This window comes from Coccomyxa subellipsoidea (genome assembly GCF_000258705.1).
Source record: "Coccomyxa subellipsoidea C-169, whole genome shotgun sequence".
NCBI lineage: Eukaryota > Viridiplantae > Chlorophyta > Trebouxiophyceae > Coccomyxaceae > Coccomyxa > Coccomyxa subellipsoidea.
In genome coordinates, this window is record NW_005178018.1 from 423,012 (window position 1) to 441,251 (window position 18,240).

At 53.5% G+C, this 18,240-nt stretch overlaps 4 protein-coding genes across 4 annotated transcripts; 2 read left to right on the forward strand and 2 right to left on the reverse strand.

The window, feature by feature from the left end:
• Positions 1-1,097: 1,097 nt before the first annotated feature.
• COCSUDRAFT_60460 (hypothetical protein) lies at positions 1,098-3,844 on the reverse strand (the record flags this gene model as incomplete). Its single annotated transcript, XM_005642754.1, has 6 exons — positions 1,098-1,352; positions 1,723-1,877; positions 2,160-2,294; positions 2,809-3,040; positions 3,425-3,644; positions 3,786-3,844. 6 exons carry the CDS (start codon positions 3,842-3,844, stop codon positions 1,098-1,100), a joined length of 1,056 nt encoding a protein of 351 aa, XP_005642811.1.
• Positions 3,845-5,186: 1,342 nt separating this feature from the next.
• COCSUDRAFT_60461 (hypothetical protein) lies at positions 5,187-10,074 on the forward strand (the record flags this gene model as incomplete). Its single annotated transcript, XM_005642755.1, has 10 exons — positions 5,187-5,219; positions 5,376-6,122; positions 6,268-6,367; positions 6,623-7,438; positions 7,639-7,767; positions 8,465-8,574; positions 8,987-9,076; positions 9,146-9,293; positions 9,533-9,625; positions 9,965-10,074. The coding sequence occupies 10 exons, from the start codon at positions 5,187-5,189 to the stop codon at positions 10,072-10,074; spliced, it is 2,376 nt and encodes a 791-aa protein (XP_005642812.1).
• Positions 10,075-10,583: 509 nt separating this feature from the next.
• COCSUDRAFT_68362 (small nuclear ribonucleo protein polypeptide G) lies at positions 10,584-11,626 on the reverse strand. The gene is made up of 3 exons (XM_005642756.1): positions 11,397-11,626; positions 11,087-11,202; positions 10,584-10,950 (listed from the first exon to the last, which is right to left on the reverse strand). The coding sequence occupies exons 1-3, from the start codon at positions 11,449-11,451 to the stop codon at positions 10,900-10,902; spliced, it is 222 nt and encodes a 73-aa protein (XP_005642813.1). The 5' UTR covers positions 11,452-11,626; the 3' UTR covers positions 10,584-10,899.
• Positions 11,627-11,782: 156 nt separating this feature from the next.
• COCSUDRAFT_49349 (hypothetical protein) lies at positions 11,783-18,039 on the forward strand (the record flags this gene model as incomplete). Its single annotated transcript, XM_005642757.1, has 11 exons — positions 11,783-12,373; positions 12,919-13,107; positions 13,385-13,666; positions 13,933-14,103; positions 14,453-14,680; positions 15,080-15,280; positions 15,717-15,875; positions 16,196-16,309; positions 16,641-16,864; positions 17,242-17,447; positions 17,891-18,039. The coding sequence occupies exons 1-11, from the start codon at positions 11,852-11,854 to the stop codon at positions 18,037-18,039; spliced, it is 2,445 nt and encodes an 814-aa protein (XP_005642814.1). The 5' UTR covers positions 11,783-11,851.
• Positions 18,040-18,240: the final 201 nt, after the last annotated feature.

The following is an 18,240-nucleotide window of genomic DNA, read 5'->3' on the forward strand; positions in this document are numbered from 1 at the left end:
CCCTATATTCTTTCTGGTAGCAGACAATTTTGGAGCAGGCGCTTAGGTAGAGCCTAGGGGTGTATTGGCAGGCCCCTGCTCGGGCAAATATCTTCAGGCCAAGACATCAGATGTCCAATGGAGCAAATTATTGCCTATCAGGTATTGTGGATTCAGCAGATCCCATTTTTGTACTCCATTTGGTTTTCATGCTCATTTATGGTGTAGCCTGTGTTCATGGAGGAAGACTATTTGAGTATCTATGGTAAGGTAGTGTGTGATGAGGTGATACGAGATTTTTGGATGCTGCACAGAGCACGCCTCAAGCTGGTGCCTCAGGGTCCAGTGGATTGAACACTCACTATTTCCCATGCAAGATTTCTTAGGGAGCATGGCAGACTCGAGTCTGCATGTTTATCCCAAGTGTACCAAGCGTGTGTTTTATGCCAGACAGGGGGTTTTGGGTTTCCGCCAATGTAGTTGCTCATCAGATTTGGGTGGTTGGTCCTTCGATATGCAGGACCTTGTTAAGTCTTCTTGGTCACAATGTATACTAGGCGTTGTCAGTCACAAGCTTGGGGTCTAGATTTTAGGGGCACAGTGTGCCAATTCCACTACATGTACGCTGCACTTGATTTTTGTCACACCCTTCAGGACGTCATCCGTGTGTGATATGTTTCCGTCTGCCGATGAGGCTACAGTAGCTTGTGTAATAACGTATGCATCCTTTGGAAATGGATCAGCAGTGCTGATGGTAAGGACTGTTGACCCGTGGACCCAAGAATCATCATTATGAGGATTCTCGGTACTTCTTGACTGGGTACATGCCTCGGCTTTGAAGAAGGCTCACTGCAGCACAGTGAGAGATTCCCAAGGCAAAAATGCATCAGCATTACCAAGAGAAATCATATGCAGCACTTGCACACATGCTTATTCCTGCACAAGCAATCGCTGTTGCATACGTCCGCTGCTCAATATTCCACATTTCCCCACACTACACAGCACCTTGCTGCCAAAGCGAACAGAGAAAGAGAGATTACACAAAGCAGTGCAACAAATAATTTTTTTTCATCCCCACGCGACTGAAAGTGCTGTGACGTCACAAAAGCATGGGTAGCTCAGGCTTCGTCGTCCCAGCGCCAGAAACCGCAGCTGCCCTTGGTGTTGTCGCATGCGAAGTAATACCCCTGCTGGCAGGCCGCATGGCTGCCAGCTGGGGGGCGCCTGTTCAAGCTGGCCTTGAGCACCGCCTGATTGCCGCAGCGGCACAGCGGCGCGCGCGCGGCCGATGCCCGGTCCAGCCGCCGAAAGGTCAGGTTCACGCGCGCCGCGCCGCTGATCGGGTGCCGGCCCATGTTCTTGCTGCGAGGCACCTGCGACGACGGCGGAACGTACATCAACTGAAATGCAAAGGGAGGGTTTCAGCAAGGAATCTCGTGCGGCGTTTGCAGCAAACAGTCTCCCTCACAGAGTTGCCAGATTATCGGTTGCTTGCAGCGCCATCAAATGAGGGAGCTTACAGCCTTTGACCAGCTCTTGCTTTTCTCCTCTGTCCTATCAGCGATGGCAAGAGCTCAAGGCTGCTGGGCTTTGCACCAAGTTTTATTGTTGCCAGCCAGACGAGCATTTGAGATTCTTGCACCACTGATAGGACTTCACGTGGATCTCTGTCGGCCACGTAAGCGTCAAGGCGTGATCAGGGGTAGTACTGAGCTATCCAGGGGCAGCTGTGTGCCAGCGCACCTCATGGCGCCATTCTTCCTGTGTGGGAGGCCACATGATGACCAGTGTGTTGTGCTCCAAGCAGAAGTCCACACTGTTGATGGCCCCAGCAGCCGGAGCTGTCCTGGTGGGTGACTGCGCAGTGTCCTCCTCCCTGCCCTCTGCTTCTCTTGTCCCTGCACAGACCAGGAGTATCTATCGCATTTATAAATTGCTGGCCATTCTCAGTCCAATTTGTTGTCCAGTGGCTGCGCGCTGTCAGGGGCCAAGCTCTTCTTCTCAACCCAGGCAGTATGCACCATTGGGCATCAAGTTCTGCACATCAAGTTGCCACCTCAACAAAAAGTTCACCCGAAGCAGGGGCTGAAGCAGCCTTGCTCCTGCACGCCTCGAAGGATAGGCGTCAGCTGGTTGCCGGCAGTGTTGACCTTTTTTAACGATTGATTGCAGAGGCACACCTGGAGCGTCGCTGTTGCTGCCTCCAGCATCCTTAGGTGCCTCTGTGGGGTCTGCACGTTTGAGGCGGAACATGCGCGTGGCACCTAGGCTGAGCGAGGCGATAGTTGGGCACTTGCCCAGCGGCGTCAGCCGATCTGCATGCATGGCAGAGACTCTCATGAGCCTTATAAAAGTCTGACAGGTCCAAGAATGCATGTAAGGCACAAGGCTCTGCCGGCAGCTCCCAGCAGCTGAGTGATCTGCATTTTGCTTGCTTGCCCGATGCTGTTCGGCAAGCCACCCAGGCTGTTAACAAGAGAAGGACTAAGAGTGTTGTGGAAATTGCCATCACATGCAGGATTGAAGAAATGGATGGATAAGATATATTCCAGTCAGGTCGGCTAGCTCCTTTATGAGGTGTGCCTCATTCCCTCCATAAATGCTACCTTTGATACATGCATGGTTAATTATTAAAAACTTTTCCTGCCAAAAGGCAAGGTGCATCCAGCAGACGAGCTGCAGATAAAGGCTGCCACAATCCTACCCCTTGTGAGACTCGCCAGATCCAAGCAAGACCCAATCAACCGTGGGCACGGTGCTCAGTATTATACCGCCCCCCGCCAGCCGGGGCCCATGCATGGATCAGGTTCAATTAATCTAGGAAGCGACCTGCATGCGCGCCAACGGTCTCCTGGCCGTCAGCGTAATGGTTGGCGAGCGCGTAGCTGGCCGACCAGCCGCCGCCGCGGTCACGGGGCGCCAGATCGGGCTCCCGGCTCGCACCCAGCCGCCGCACGACGTCATCGATGATGCGCGCGGCCTCGCGCAGGTCTGCGGGGGCGTCCCTTCTGTCCACCAGCTGCGACACATCCTTGTAGTCGTCGCTCTCCTCCGCATCCTCCTGGACATTTGTCGCATTACTACTTACTTGGTACTTGAAACACAGACAGTTCCGTCATGATCGAGCACCAAAGAACGAAGGCACAGAGGACGCATGCAAAAGCGGCCAAGGCAGCAGCAGGTATCTTGAGTTTATTGGCCATTTTTTAAAAACGGCTCAAGCGTCTCTACTAGATAGCCGTGGTGAGAGCCACACAGATGTGCCCACTTTAGGCTGCTATCAGGGCCATATTCCACATGCGTCATGTCTCTATTTGAGAGAGCAAGCCACAGATTCCTTGAGAATGACAACATGTGTATCAACGTTCCTACCCGCAGCAAGGTTGAAGCTCCTCGAGGACACCTTGGCACAGCAGGATGAGGGGTAGAGCAACAGTAAGCCCACCTGGCCATCAGCAAGGCTATAGTAGCAGCTGGTCCGCGGCGCGGCATGTGTTTTGCCAAACATGATCCACTGGCCGCGGTGCCATGTCGGCGCATCCGCAATGAGATGCCTCAGCAGTCTGTCCGCCAGTTTCTTTGGCAGCACATTCTGCACCATCTCACTGGGCACCTCCCTCTGCAGCTCCTCATAGCTGACTGGCACCTTCTTGCTGCCTTTGCCCCTGCGTGTGTTCTCCAATTAGACCAATCAGCTGGCCTTTTGAGGGCCATGCTGTCTGCAGGCCAGCAAAGACATCTGAAGAGTGCATCAGCAAGGTGATCATGCATGCAAGTGCGTGAAAAGGATCTTGCCCGCTTGGCACGAATATGAGGGGCTTCTGAGCTCCGGGCTGCTGCCACCAATGGACACCTTGGGGGTCATTTGGTGTGGTCTGTGTTGTACCTGCTGTGCAAGGAGTGACACCACTTGAAATGGACAGAGCATAGCGGAACTCTGCAATAATGGAAGTGCAAAGTTATAAGTGAGGAAAAGCACCATGTCAGTGCTTAGCTTTCACCTGTGCCTGCTCGATCCTGCCTTTCACCCTGTGCAACCTTGGGCCGTTGAGGCTCTCCGGCAGAGGAAGTGCAAGATGTGTCCAGGTGCGAATTTATTAGCTGATATGCGATCGACCTTCCGCAGATTGGGCAGTCTACGAATCGCGATCCACTAAGTCCTGGAGCTGCACTAGGTGCAGATACATGCATCACACTAGCGACTGTCCTTCTTCTTTTCAAGCTCATCGTGCAAAAGCGTGTCAGAGCTATTCTCATCAGTCATTATTCATGAACAGATCAGAATAGCCGCAACGGTCTTGAGCCGATTATACATTTGTGACTTGCAATGCCAAGATTTGCATGCTTCGCTGCGGTTAACCCAAATTTGGGTTGTTTGCTTGGTTGCCTTCTTGGACGCTCGATTTGGGAGAGATTTCGTGGTATCGATTTGCCACGCTGATTCTTTGGAGCACGCTCAGTCACTAAGAAGTCATTGGCTTGAGCATGTGTTGCCTTGGATGTGAAACCATTGAGGGCACGGCCAGAGTCAGTGACTCAGAGTCCCGCAGAACACTTGTAAGAGCACGAATGCGTGGTGTGGTCTTGCGGCTGAAGATTCTCGGAAGGATATAGCAGTAATATATCGTCCAATGCGCTTAATCAACAAGCTCGGACAAGATCAACAAATTGCTGTGTTGACTTTTGCTCGCTCACCTGTTCGGACATCGGAACAGTAGCTCGCTTGGCAAGCTGCGCAAACAAGGTACTCAATCACAAGGTAGTAGATAGACAAATCCTTTACTGTAGCCTGAGGGTGCTTCTTATTGGTGATTGCTGTCTTTTACCTCCTGCATAAAGATGCTGACGCATATCCCGATTGATCTAACTTTCGTGTTGCCCATCCAGCACACACGAAGAGAATGACCAGCGTGTTGGAAAGCTGGAAACCTTGCCAGGAGAATGACAATGGACCTCTTAAAAGTAAAGTGGCGCACGAGCAAGGTGGAAGCAGAGATCCCGTACAGGTCCATGCAGCGCTTGTCATTCAGAGCTGCTGGAGAGCTCACCAGATCACCACCTGTCCGAAAGTAAGTCAGATAAATGCGATTACAATCTCCTCTTTGGCTGAAGGCAGCATTCATGTGAGCATGCCCCCGCATGCTGACTTCTTGGCCTAGTCTGCTGTACATGCGAAACCTTCAATCATGCTGTGTGCATGACAGCAAATGCAGGCTGAAAGCGATGATGCCAAGCAGATAGTGCCTTGCCAAGAAAAAGCTTTGCAGCATGTTCCTTCAGCTTCAGCGGTAACTCACAGCCAGTCCCGCTGCAGTGCATGCAAACAAATGTTTTGTTCTGCGCCACAGCATGGCATGGCGTGTACATGTGTGAAAGGCTCCTTGCTTTGCCGCCAGGTCTTGACAAGTGAGGACGCGCGCCAGAGCAGGGCTCGAATCCCCCGGCCAGATGATCCGGCGCGCAAGCATGCGACGGAACAAATGCGGGAGACAGGGCGGCGTGTAATAGATGTCACATCGCCAGCAGATGCTTTCGAGGCGGCCCTGACCGAGGCTCTTGCAAAGGAGAGCACCCAGGAGGGCCCTGGGGCGGAAAGGGGCGGCCACAACATGGAGACAGACGAAGCAGCGACCACACGCACTCCGCCCAACACTCCAGATGTCACCAGTAAAGGCCCAGCGCACCCCACACTGTCCCCCAGGCCCGTGGACTCACAAGCCAGAGCAGAGGCAGCGGCAGGGCCAGAAGAGCCCACACAGGCAGCGCCAAAAGATGCGAGACAGGCAGCGCTAGAACAGGCGAAAGGCGCGGCTGGACAGCCAGATATCAGCACACAGCGCAGATTGGCGCCTGATAAGGCTGTGCCCCAGCAGGCAACCATGCCAGCTCCTCCTTCTTCTGTAGTTGCTCAGGAGCAGAAATCAAGCAATGATCAAGACACAGGTAAAGCAGGAGGTGTGCCAGCAGAGCCGGCGAAAATTGAGGCAGTCAGGGAGGAGGAAGTAAGCAAAGCCAGGGTGAGTCAGAGGGGAGCTGATGTGGTGCAGCAGAGCATGGAGTCATCTCTGGGGGGCACTCTGTATGTTTTGGAGGCTCTGGCGGCGCTGGAGGACCAAGAGGGCCAGTCCGCAGCTGCCACCAAGGTACTGTGTGGGCACACTTGAAGAGTTTGTCACATTGTAAGTGTGAGCATGCCTTCATGGTGGCAGCACCCATCAGCTCAAAATTATCGGACCTTCATATGCTCTAAGTGATCGTAGTGATGTCAGAGGCCAATGCTGCTTGTAGGGGACCCCTGCTGCTGAGCGGCAGAGGAATGTGGACTACTTCTCAGGGGTGCACACTGCCAAAGCCATCTTGGAGGAAGCAGCCGCCAAGGCCACGAAAGGTGTGACGCTGCAGCCACCACCCACAACACCATCGTGCGTGCATGTGCATAGAAGCTATTCTGAGTTACTTGTACATCAGCAGCAGATTCTCGTTTGCAATGGCAACAGATTCACACTGAGGATCTACGCCCGTAAGTGCATCGAGTGGTTGGACGTAAATGACGCCGATTCAAAGCCCGCATGTCTCTACCAGAAAAGAAGCCTGCCACCCTTTCACATATCGCTCACGGGGATGATGCTTGTGCATGATGCAGGGGTGCAGGATGCTCCTCCAGCAAGGGGCAAGGAGCAGATGGGCAGCGGGTTTAAGGCGGCTGTAGGCACCAGCATGCAAGCAGAGGACAAGAGCAGCGGGTATGTGACTGACGTAGAGGACGAAGCCAGGGGAGGCCCCAAAGGAGACTTGCAGGACCATGTCAGCCGCAGTGTCAGCCTGCCTCACGCACTAGAGGTAATCGGACTCCCAGCGGACATCCAGAGCCCAGCATCAGAGAAGCAGAGCTCGCCGAAGCATTCAGGAAATGTGCCGCAGCAGACCACAAAGAAACAGCCGGCAGCAGAGTCGCCAGAGACGCAGGATGTTGCCACGTCAATGGGCAAGGCAGCAGCAGCAGCTGCTGCATGGGAGGGGTCACCAGTAGCAAGAGGACGCCGTATCATGGTTCAGGATCCAAGCTTTGCAGTGGAGGCAGCCAAGGCAGAGCCAGCATCAGGAGCAAGTCCTCGCCAGGTGCCACTCAGCGTGCAAAGAAACGATGTGGAGAAAGCTGCCGGGAAGCTTCCAGCGCAGCTTCCCCCAGTTGCCGGCAGCACGATCGGCAGCGGTCGGACGGCGGTGCCAGAGGCCGGCCCTGACAGCGGCAGTGATGACCATGTGATGGACATCTGGGCAGGGCAGGGAGCTAAGGATGACATGAGCGGTGCTGAGGCGTCCGTGGCAGAGCGTTCCAGGGGCATTGAATTGCGCGGAAGGGTAACGATGATTCCTGGGGATGGTGCGGAGGGTGCAAACAGACATGTTGAGCCGAATGAGCCCGCCGAAATTGGCTCCAGTCAAGCCTTCCTCGCAGGTCTGCCTCCATGCTTGTAATTGACTATACCACCTTGCAGCTGGCAATTGTTTTGCGGGCAGGCTGGTCACACCGCTTGATTGGAGGCTAGGACAACTTGGATTCTTTCTGAACATGCAAGACATGATGTCCAATAGTGGAGCGTGCAGAAATTGGTGTCAGTGGTGCTCGCCTTGAGGTGTGGAGGTGCATGCATGCAGGTGCAGGGCCAGACGCCAGATCAGGCAACCTGAAGGACGCTGCGTATGGCATTCTCTTTGCGCTGGATGACATCACGCACGCCGCTGCACAGGCGCGCGCCAAGCTCGACGTCTTCATCGCAGCGGCAGGTGCGCACATGAGTGCAATGTTATCAATCGTGCTCCTGGGCCATAGGTGTCTTGCACCTCGCCCGCATCACATGGACACCTCAAGGCAGCCTTTTCCACTTGATCTGGCGCTCGCAGTGTCTTTCATGTCCGCATCGCTTTGCTTCGCTTGCCTGGTGCCAGAATCTTTCGGTCATGACCGTTAGGAAAGGGAGTGCTGCATTTGCCAACACTGTGGGAGATGAGATGTGCACGTCACTCCTTTTATTCTCAAGGGCACATGAGACTGGCACCTGTGTGCGCACGTGGCTGCTCTGCTAGATGCTATGACAGCCAATTATATTACAATTTGGCTTACTTTGATAGTGTCGGCTGTGGTAGATGAATTTGGTGATACGCCGGCAAGTGAGGCCAGGCACAAAGTTGAGGAGGAGCCAGGAGCGCTTCACACCGGCGACACAGTGGCAGCTTGGTCTTTGTCTTGGCACTTGCTTATGGTGTGAACGTCCTTAAATGTAGGGCAGGCTGCTCTGGCCAATATTGCCTATCTTGTGTGCTGCCCCCCTCCACAGAATGCTGGACAAAGTCCTGTTCAATATCCTGAAGAGAGGGCGTGGTACACAGGACTTGCAGTAGGCCCCTTTCCTCCCTCGAACGAGCGATCTTACTGATATATCTAGAGCAAGACCCATCTAAAAGTGCTGCATTCCCTGTGCAGGAGAGGAGGGCGTGCTAGGCACAGTGCAGAAGCTTGATGATCCGCTGCGCACAGGCCACGGTCAAGAGACTGGTGCAGCAAGCGTTGGACCTCACGAGGCACTAGCAGAGGTAAGTGGTGACCACTGTCATTGCAGCCGGCATGCATGCATGCATTTTGTCAACCTGCAAGAAGTATATAATATAGTTGAAGAGTAATGCATGAGAAGGACAACAAGTAATGGTGAGAGTCTCAAGAGACATATGAGATTGGTGTCGTGCCTGGCAGCAAATTGATGAGCGGGCTCTCCCAGAGATTCTTGGTGCTGCCGTGATGCGTATTCATGACTGGAGTGTGCACAATTAGTTAACCAATTTTAAACACCAAGCACCAGACCACTGACAGCGTTTTGCTGGATCCTTGCAGCTCAATCTGAAATCAGGCATTTGTGGGCCCACATTAGTACTGCTGCTAGCACGTGCACAATAGCTGCATGCGCAGTCTCAGACAAGCTGTGCACCACATCTTTCTCTGCTGTTGCAGGCACTCCTTGAAGACAGCACGGCAGAGTCCATGGACAGTCCCCGGCTGCCGGGGAGGGGCTTCGGCATAAACACAGAAGAGATTCTTGCGGTGCGCAAAAACCCCTGAATCTGAAGTCTGCACTGCAAGCCAGATCCCAAGCAGGTCGTTGATGTACAGGCAGAACCAATCCTGACAGCAGTTAGGACATACATTTCTTGTGTTATTATTATTATTATTATTATTATTATTATTATTATTATTATTATTATTATTATTATTATTATTATTATTATTATTACACGCTTTTTCCTGCAGACAAGCTGCAGTAGAGGCTGCCACAATCCTACCCCTTGTTGGACTCGCCACATCCAAGCAAGACCCAATCAACCGTGGGCACGGTGCTCAGTATTTATACCGGCCCCTGCCAGTCAGGGCCAATTTCTTCTTGTGTGATGACGTTTATCTTTATGTGCCTATGAAAATTTATGATGTATGACTTGTGCGGTGATCTGTTTTGAACTGCGTGTGCACTGCAGATGGAGGAGGAAGAGATCTGGGGTGCAGTAGAAGTAGAGTTCACAGCTGGCCAGGAAGCTGCCACGCAGCTGCCGCCCATGCGCAGTCATATGGCCGCAGCAGCTCGCAGGATAGTTGACGGTTGCGATCTCTCCTTCATCCACATTTTAAAAATCAAGCTCTGATCCATTATACCAGTTGACCAGTGGATGCCTTCACGGTGATTGTGTCCTTGCATTGCCCTTCCAAAGTATGAAACAAGTTTTGGACGCCCCTTTGGGATACGCTCTTGTTACTCTGTAAGAGTGTCGTCCAAAGAGTGTCCAAATTTGTATCGTACTTTAGAAGCAGACACATAGACCTGCGCGCCGTCTGCTAGTCTTCATTGCCTCACAGGGTGTGCCTTACGTCAAAGTTGCTGAGCGGGTCTGGACATAGGTATTGCATGGCAAGTTCCTGACAGCTAGCGTGTGGTGACAGGTCTGGTGAAGCTGCTCATCCTATCAGCCTGGCTCTTGATGGTGTGGGTGTGCATAAGCATCATCTGGGAGTATGATGAGATGGCCGAGCAAGTGGTGCCGCCTGCCTAGGAACATCTGCATGCGCAGAACGACAAAACTGAAACGAATGGTGTGTAAAGAGTGACACTTTTGAGCTCAAAATGGTGCTGGGTATTAGGTGCCCTGTGTGCATGTGGCCGTACAGCATAGGGTGGTACATGCATTCTGCGTGATGCAATGAAGGACATTTATCAATTTCAAGGGATATAGATCACGCGCAGACTGAATATGGCAGATTCCAAGCAGTTTCTCAAGAGGATATCATCCCGAGTTTGCGTTGATTGCACTTCAGCAATGATTTTGATGACTGCCTTGTGAATTTCTGTCAGTGACTCAGTGTGCAGTGTTAGCTCCTTGTGGATGAAAGGGTGGCGACTTGATTACTGAATCGTCAGTGATCACCGTGAGCTCAAGTTAATCCGAGTCAAGACTGGTAGGAAAACGAGATTGTGGTGTGAATGGACTGCATGTTAGGATAGGTTGCGCTGTCAAAGATCAGAAAATCAGATTGATGTGTGCTTGAATTCCTGAGGACTGTTATCACGACTGTCATATGGGTACAATGTGCTATTGATCATGAGTCCACGTCAACAAGCTTTGATCATCAGTACACCGGTGTCAGCATGCATTCCAGATTGGAGTCCATTCCACCCCTGCTTTCCTTGGAAACTCCCTTTCTGTAAACCCAGTGATTCAAAGCGAGGTTTCTGTAATGAGCAGCTATCCACAGGGGTCACATTGCTACAGTGTCATGTGCTTCCTCAAAGGAGGCCTCAGTGCAAGCGTGCCAGCCCTTTGCAAGTACTATCTTTCAAAGCTCCTTGGCAGCCGTCATTGGTGAGCAATGCCACATCATCACAAGCGCTCAAGTGCCTCCAAAGAGATAATGCTGTTGCCTCTCACGACCTGGACAACCGTCACAAAGACAGTAAGCTCTCACATACGACACACATGAAGGGGCTCAGACAATGCTGCCGTCACTCAATGAGCAAGTAAAAGCAATTGAGGAGTAAAATGTACAAGCTTCGGGAGCAAAACTCACCACCATCCCAATGTCTGTTTTGTTCTTCTCATCCACAGCGTTGTCCAGCACGATGTTCATGAACTGGTCAAAGCCGCGCAACACGCCGGTCACCTGCCTGTTGGCGTTGAGGGAGACTGCAGAACCATAACAGACACTTTCGTGCAGAGATCATTTTGCAATTAATCACTGTAGGTGCTTGTCCTTCTGGAAGCAGCGTAGGAGTGCAAGGGAGGGAGAGCACCACAAGATCAGAAATCTACAAAATGACTTCATGGCGTTTGGCACAACATCAGGCAGGAAGGAAGAGAAGGGAGCTGTGGATCCCCACCACTGAGCTTCTTGTCCATGAACTTCTTCAGCTCAGGAGGCTGAACCTTCGGCATGGCTGCTGGCTAGCTTCTAAGAAGTGACTTGCCTTCACACCAATTCACTCAAACAAATTCACGCCTGGAATACTATCAGCCCTCCTCAGATGTTTCGCACCCTCCTGCGCGGCACTATTATGGCTCCCTGTCCTGATCAAGTTTTCGTGTGCAGTGGAAGACTTTTGCAAAACGGTGATCTTGGAGGACGATAGATTTATCAAGGTTGAACATTCTCTAACCTTGGGCATGATGAGCAGCCTGTTGCTCAACAGGAACGCCGCTAGCCGCCCGTACGGACCGATTTTGTTGGACAACCGCACAACTAGTATCCTCGCAAAATGCATCAACCGTCAGCATTCTAGGCAACATTGGAGCTCGAAAATATAGCCCGTGATGCAGCATTGAGACGGTATCAATCATGTCGAGAGCAGAGGAGGCACCCCCGAGGGGCCATGCTTGGAGGCAGGACAGGAAGGCGTTTGCCAGGTTTCCCGACAGCCCGCTGGCCAGCCTCTCCTCATCGCTCACGTCCGCCAGGCGGTCGGCTGACAACCTTTTGCATGTGGCTGCCGAGGCAGAGCGGAAATTGAAGGCGGAGGGCGAACGCATAAGGGCAGAATTCGAGAGGCAGGCGAAGACTACGAGCACAAAGTTGCGTGCCAGCCTGCAGCACCTGCAGCCTCCCATCGGGGAGGAGTGGGGCGATGCGATGGCGGGCAACCCGTATGCAGGGAAGAGGCGTGACCGGTCGCGCAGCAAATTGAGGAGAGTGCGCAGCGCTTCTGACTTCAGGCGCGGGAGCAGGATGTTGGCAGGCAGCTCGGGGGACGACGAGGGCAAGGAATGGGATTTGTTTGCCGCCCTCAATAACACCCTGTCAGCCAGCCGCAGCCCCATTGCTGGCTCCCCGTATCAGGCGCCCTCCACTTTCCAGGATCAGGTGTGCCTTTTGTCAAGGGCCTGTCAAATGTCCTGTGCACGGATGTCAGCACTTTCTCTGCTGGATTTGCCCAGGCCGTCTGCTTGCAATGTCTTTGATGTGAATGAAAGTTTGAACCTTGGGGATGTATGGTTCGAGGGGAAGAAGCAGGCTTCCTGTGTTCCCTTTTGGCTCAGCTTCAGGTTGCTGCCAAGTGTACCTTAAGACTATGTGTATTCAAAATTGCGTGTTATACATTCGAACGTGCTTATATTGACTTCATATGGAGCCTTCAACGTTAAAATTCTCTCCGCCCCAGTTTTAGGACAGCCTCTTTTCAACCTTGCATAGGCAAGCGATGCATTTTGGGTGCAAACAAGCTTGATGCTCGTTGGGTTCGAAGTCTTGTCATTCTTCCATGCATTCCTTCAATTGCAGCAACCCTTACTTCTTCCAGACGTGCAGAAGCAACACCTGATCTAGAACTCTTTGTCCCTTGGGCCTAAGCTCCGGATAATAAATCATTCGGACAAGCAATTTACTAGGGTCTTTTGTGTCCCGAACAGGCGCGCATGGTGGTGAGCAGCGACGCGGCTCGCAAGCTGCTGGCAGCGCCCAAGCGCACCATCCGCACAGCTAAGCAGACGCTGGAGAACTGCCAGGAGAACCTGCAGTCGCTTGGCAACCTTCTGCAGCAGACCATGGCTGCCAACCTGGCTGTCACCCCTCGCGCAATCTCTTACGAGGCCGAGCTGGTGAGCCGCTCAGCTCACCCTCTTGTCACTGTTGTTGTGAGGCAATCAATTATTGGTATTTTCTGCCGGCATTACAGAGGTTGAGGACAGGAGACCTGACGGGTATCTGACAGCTGCGCTAACAGATATTATGGCTATAGCAAAGAGTACAGAGGCCTAAATGCGCCACAGCATGCTGCTGGTGGCACTGCACATCACAGACAGCGATGTAAACTTTGCGCAGGCGTACAGAAATCGCACTGCCCTGGGTGCTTACTGCTTGTGCGCATGCATGCAGGCGAAGCCGGTGGGCTCGCACAACACGAATTTCGCGACGTGCAAGGAGCTGCAGGCCCCGGTGCGGCCGGCGAACCAGATGGAGTCTGTGCCGCTGGACGACCTGATCAATCTGGAGGGCCCTGGCGGCTCGCCCGGCTCGGACCTGATGCGCGGTTGGTTCTCCGGCTTCCTGCGCTCGCGTGAGATCGCCGAGATCGACCGCGCCATCCGCGGTGACGACGCCGAGAGCACCGCTGCAGATGAGCAGCCCCCTCACAACCGCCCCTGGGGGCCCCTGCAGGTGCGCTGCATTCTCTCTTTTGGATCTGACCTTTTCAAACATGACGAACGTGTTTCATTGTTCTTGGTTCTCACCACTCCGCAATGACAGGAATTGGATGTAGAGTCGGGAGTGCTGCCAGTCTAGATTGCGGGGTGCTCCTTGTTGTGATAGGTCCAACAGCAAGCTGACATTGAGTGGCTGCATTGTGCGGCTAGTTGCGGCCAAAGGAGGTCACTCGAGACTGCATCAGTGGAGTCGCTGACCTGTCTAGCTGTGCACTGCAGCAAGAGGCGCAGCGGCGGCGCGAGGAACAGAGGCGGCGGCGGCACAGCAGCCTGCGCGAGCCGGGGCGCCACATCGCCATCTACACAACGGCCTCGCTCCCCTGGATGACCGGCACCGCCGTCAACCCCCTCCTGCGCGCTGCCTACCTCGCCAAGGAGAAGCACCGCGAGGTGTGCGGGGCATGCTTGCGATTGCTCTTCTACCTGTCCTCTTCGAGTGGAAGTGCAAGTGTCCCTTAGTGTGCTGGCTTGTGGGGAGGCCAAAAGGAGGCATTGATTGGATAATGCCTCCCTTTGCCACCGCATGGATGCAGTACATTGAGCGGATGGCATGCAGATGCTGAGCTAATGGATTACGTGCTGAGACAAGGAGACTTGTTGGACAGTTGCTGACCGGATACTGTCTATTGGGAAAGCTTGGCATCTGAATCTATGGTCAGGGTTCCTCAATTTTGCAGGCCCCTGCATTATAAAGCGTGCCGGCAGACCTGAGTATCTGTGACATGGTGACTGGGCACAGGTGACGCTGGTGATCCCCTGGCTGGCGCCGCCAGATCAGGCGTTGGTGTTCAACAACCTGTCCTTCGAGACCCCCGAGCAGCAGGAGGACTATGTACGCGCGTGGGCACGCAAACGCACAGGGCTTCCCTGCGACTTCAAGGTTGCCTTCTACCCGGGGCGATACGCCGCAGAGAAGTGCTCCATCCTGCCCGTCGGCGACCCCACCTCTTACATCCCCGACAACGAGGTGCGCTCAACAGGCACACACTGTCAAGCTTTGTATGCACATGCCTTGACCTGGCTGCGGATAGCATGGGGCGTGCAACACTGGGCAGATGCCTGTGGCATTGAGTGAGCAAACTTCACTGTGTTCAAAGGGCATATTAAGGTCCAGTGATCGCGCTTCGCAAATGTAACGAGTCTGGAAAGCTCAGTATGCGCGCTCTTGGATGTTGCACAGCCACTGGAGCTTTGCAAATATCTGGCGCAGCCTTCCATCTTCATGGCTTTAGACAATGCGTCGCTATTGGCGCTTGAATTTTTACCAACCCTCTCATATGTGGCCTTGCTGCTGAAACTGGTTCTACCGACAGGTGTGACCATAATTCTGGGTGGCGCATGCTTGCTGAACACTAATTTGGTGCAGGCTGACGTGGCGGTGCTGGAGGAGCCGGAGCACCTGAACTGGTATCACCACGGGCGGCGCTGGACCGACAAGTTCCAGCACGTGGTGGGCATCATCCACACCAACTACCTGGACTACGCTCAGCGCGAAGAAGGCGGCGCCCTCAAGGCCAAGGCCCTCGCCGCTGTCAACCAGATTGTTTGCCGCATGCACTGCCACAAGGTAATTTGCAAGGGAAAGACCAGTTTTGCCATTTTGTCTCTGCTATGATGGGGACCCAATTGCTTGGATTGACATGCTGGGTGCCGCCATTGTGGCTTGCCGAATCCTGCGCCAGTAGTGTTCTATGTGGGCAGGTGTCTGCATGACCATTTTGAGTAGCTTTGTTCGCATGGAGGCTTACGTGGGTGTGTACAAGCTGCGGAGTGCTGTTTCATCGAGATGGGGCCACTTTGAGGTTCCAATTTGGCGCCATGTTGACAACGACGGTGTTGCGCAGCTTGTGCACACCAAGCATGTGGTACAGCCCTTGAGCAGGCCTATGTGGGGTGCTTGTCGGTTGTAAAGCTATTGGACGCCGTGATATTTATATGTCATGTCAGGTCAGACGTGGTGTTTTGGGGAAACAGAATCTTGAGCATGTGTGAGGTGCGCGCAGATCGTAAAGCTGTCGGACGCGGTGCAAGAGATGCCGCGGTCGGTGACTCAGTTTGTGCACGGCGTGCCTGGCTCCTTCCTGGCCGTTGGCGAGGCCAAGGCCAAGCCGGCGCCCGAGGGCGCCCCCCGCTTCACCAAGGGCGCCTACTTCATCGGCAAGGTGCGGCCGCGGAAATTGCTGTTTTTCTGAAGCCTGTCAACTTGCCATCTATGATAATGACCCTGGCTGTGCACTGTCCACATTATGTGCGCACCTGGGTTTCTGCCAGAGATGGCGACTTGACAGTGGCTGACATAACCCTTGTCCCTCTGAGCGTCCTGCTCTGGCAATTTTGTGCGATACAAAGATTCTTTCCAAGCTGTGAGGCTGTCACATGTTCTCAGTCACAGGGGTGACATCTGTATCAGCCAACTTGGACTTGTAGAGTACAGTATGTGTTCCAAGGCAGCAGGAGAGCGAAGTGGCTGTGGCTTGCGCAGGCGATATGGGCGAAAGGCTACACGGAGCTGCTGGACCTGATGGAGAGGGACAGCGCCTCGCGTGACATGCACACCCACGTCGACTGCTATGGCTACGGTGACGATCTCGAAGAGGTGCCCGCCCTTGCCTCCCCTGTTCTTATCATTTCAAATCCAAAATAGCACTCGCCCTTAGGAAAGCACCGGCAGACAGCAAGACCTTGCACCTTGGATCAAATGTTGTCAACAATGTCCAGTGCCAGAGGGATGCTGTTTCAGCAGTGGGTGCCATCTCAGTTCCAGCCGCCTGACAGGAAACTACTGCTGGGAATGTGATGGCATGTGAGGACCTGCTTGAAAGCACTCCAGGAATTCCACTCCTCGCAAGCTTACTCTAGCCAAACCCAACAGTGCTTGAACTTGTGGACAGTATTGCCTGACCCGCCATTCCAAATCTGTGGTGCAGCTGAAGGCGGCGTCTGCGCGGAAGAAGCTGCCGCTGCAGTTCCATGGCGGGCGCGACCATCTGGACGAGTCGATGCATGACTACCGAGTTTTTGTCAATCCCTCCACATCAGACGTGGTTGCCACCACCACAGCTGAGGCCCTGGCCATGGGCAAGTGGGTGGTTGTTGCTGAGCTGCCCTGCAACGCCTTCTTCAAGCGCTTCTCCAACTGCCTCACCTACAGGTAAGCCGCTGCTGCAAATTATTTTTGTGCCTCGAATTATTTTACTCGAGATACTTGACGTCCTTCTCTGCATCTTCTGCGTGCTTGCACAGCAATTGGCTTTAATTCAGCGGTCTGCAAGCTCCCTGCATGTTTTTGTTGGCATCATTGAGTGGCTGCACAACACCACCCTTTGGCTCTGCAGTGATCTTCTCATGCCTCTCTCTGTGCACAGGGCCTGCCTGGCACCCATGCTGTTAGCCCAGCTTGCTCTTAGCACAGCCAGAGAATTTGAATCAACGACAATTTAAGATTAGGCAGGAACTGCATCAAAGACAGGTATCTCATGCAGATGGTGTGAGCACATGTGGGTGCTGACGGCATGACATTAATTGCAGCACACCGGAGGAGTTCAGCGAGCGGCTGCGGACGGCGCTGTTGGAGGAGCCGCACCCGATGAGCGCGGAGGAGCGGCGGCGGCTGACGTGGGAGGACGCCACCGAGCGCTTCCTCGACGCGGCCGAGCTCAAGAGCGGCGAGCGGCCCAAGCCCATCGAGGAGGCCTGCGACCGCCTCGCCTGGAAGGCCTTCAACGCCTTCTCCGGTGCGCCTTCTTTATATCATGAAACAACAAAACAATGACCCCCCTTCCATAATGATTACAATTTAGAGACCTGTTGAGAGCCACCTCCGCATTGGTCTTTTGGGCAGTCTTCCTCTGCATGTCACATATTCCTGAAGTGTCTGTATTCCGTCAAAAGTTTGGCAGTTCTAATGATTATTACCCCTCTAGTGTTAATCTTTCTCTAAGAAACAGCTCCTGATATCTTGAGCATGTGTGGTGGTCTGCGCCGTGGTCGTAAAGTGTCTCAATTGGGTTGGCTCTTATGCTGAAGCTGAGACAGATTGCTGAGGGGAAGGCGGCATTACGTGCACGCCTAAAGTTGCCTCATATGAAGAGTTCTCTCTGCAGCTCCCTGCGTTCAATCTGCAGTCTCTTATAGAAAGGATGTAGATGTGCTCATGTTGTATGGTAATGTGGAACAGGTGTGGAGCCGCTGCGAGCGATCAGCGGCGCAGGCACAAACACACGCGACAATCCCGGCAATCTGGCCGACTTTATGCCGGCGGTGGACTGCGGAGGCATCTTTGACAACAAGGCCCGCGCAGCCGCCCGCTCCCAGAGGGCAACTTGAACCATCTGCTACCTCTTATGGTATTGCTGAGTTAGCACAGCAGCATGAGCATCTGCAAAGGTCAGTGCAATTTGCAGGGCAGATGTAAGTAGGCTGAAATTCAGCCAGAGGCAGCCGGACATGGGGCAGCGGTTGAGCAAGAGTTGAGTGCCCAATCCTTTGTTGTCGTCCATTTGGGCAGGATCTGTGGCTATATATGTC

Bases quoted from the DNA above. Each gene is read 5' to 3' on its own strand.
- COCSUDRAFT_68362 (XM_005642756.1), bottom strand. From the start codon at position 11,451: ATGCCGAAGGTTCAGCCTCCTGAGCTGAAGAAGTTCATGGACAAGAAG. The intron at 11,203-11,396 runs GTGGGGATCCAC...ATGGTTCTGCAG, and splicing joins CATGGACAAGAAGCTCAGTG to TCTCCCTCAACGCCAACAGG. The intron at 10,951-11,086 runs GTGAGTTTTGCT...ACGGTTGTCCAG, and splicing joins AAACAGACATTGGGATGGTG to GTCGTGAGAGGCAACAGCAT.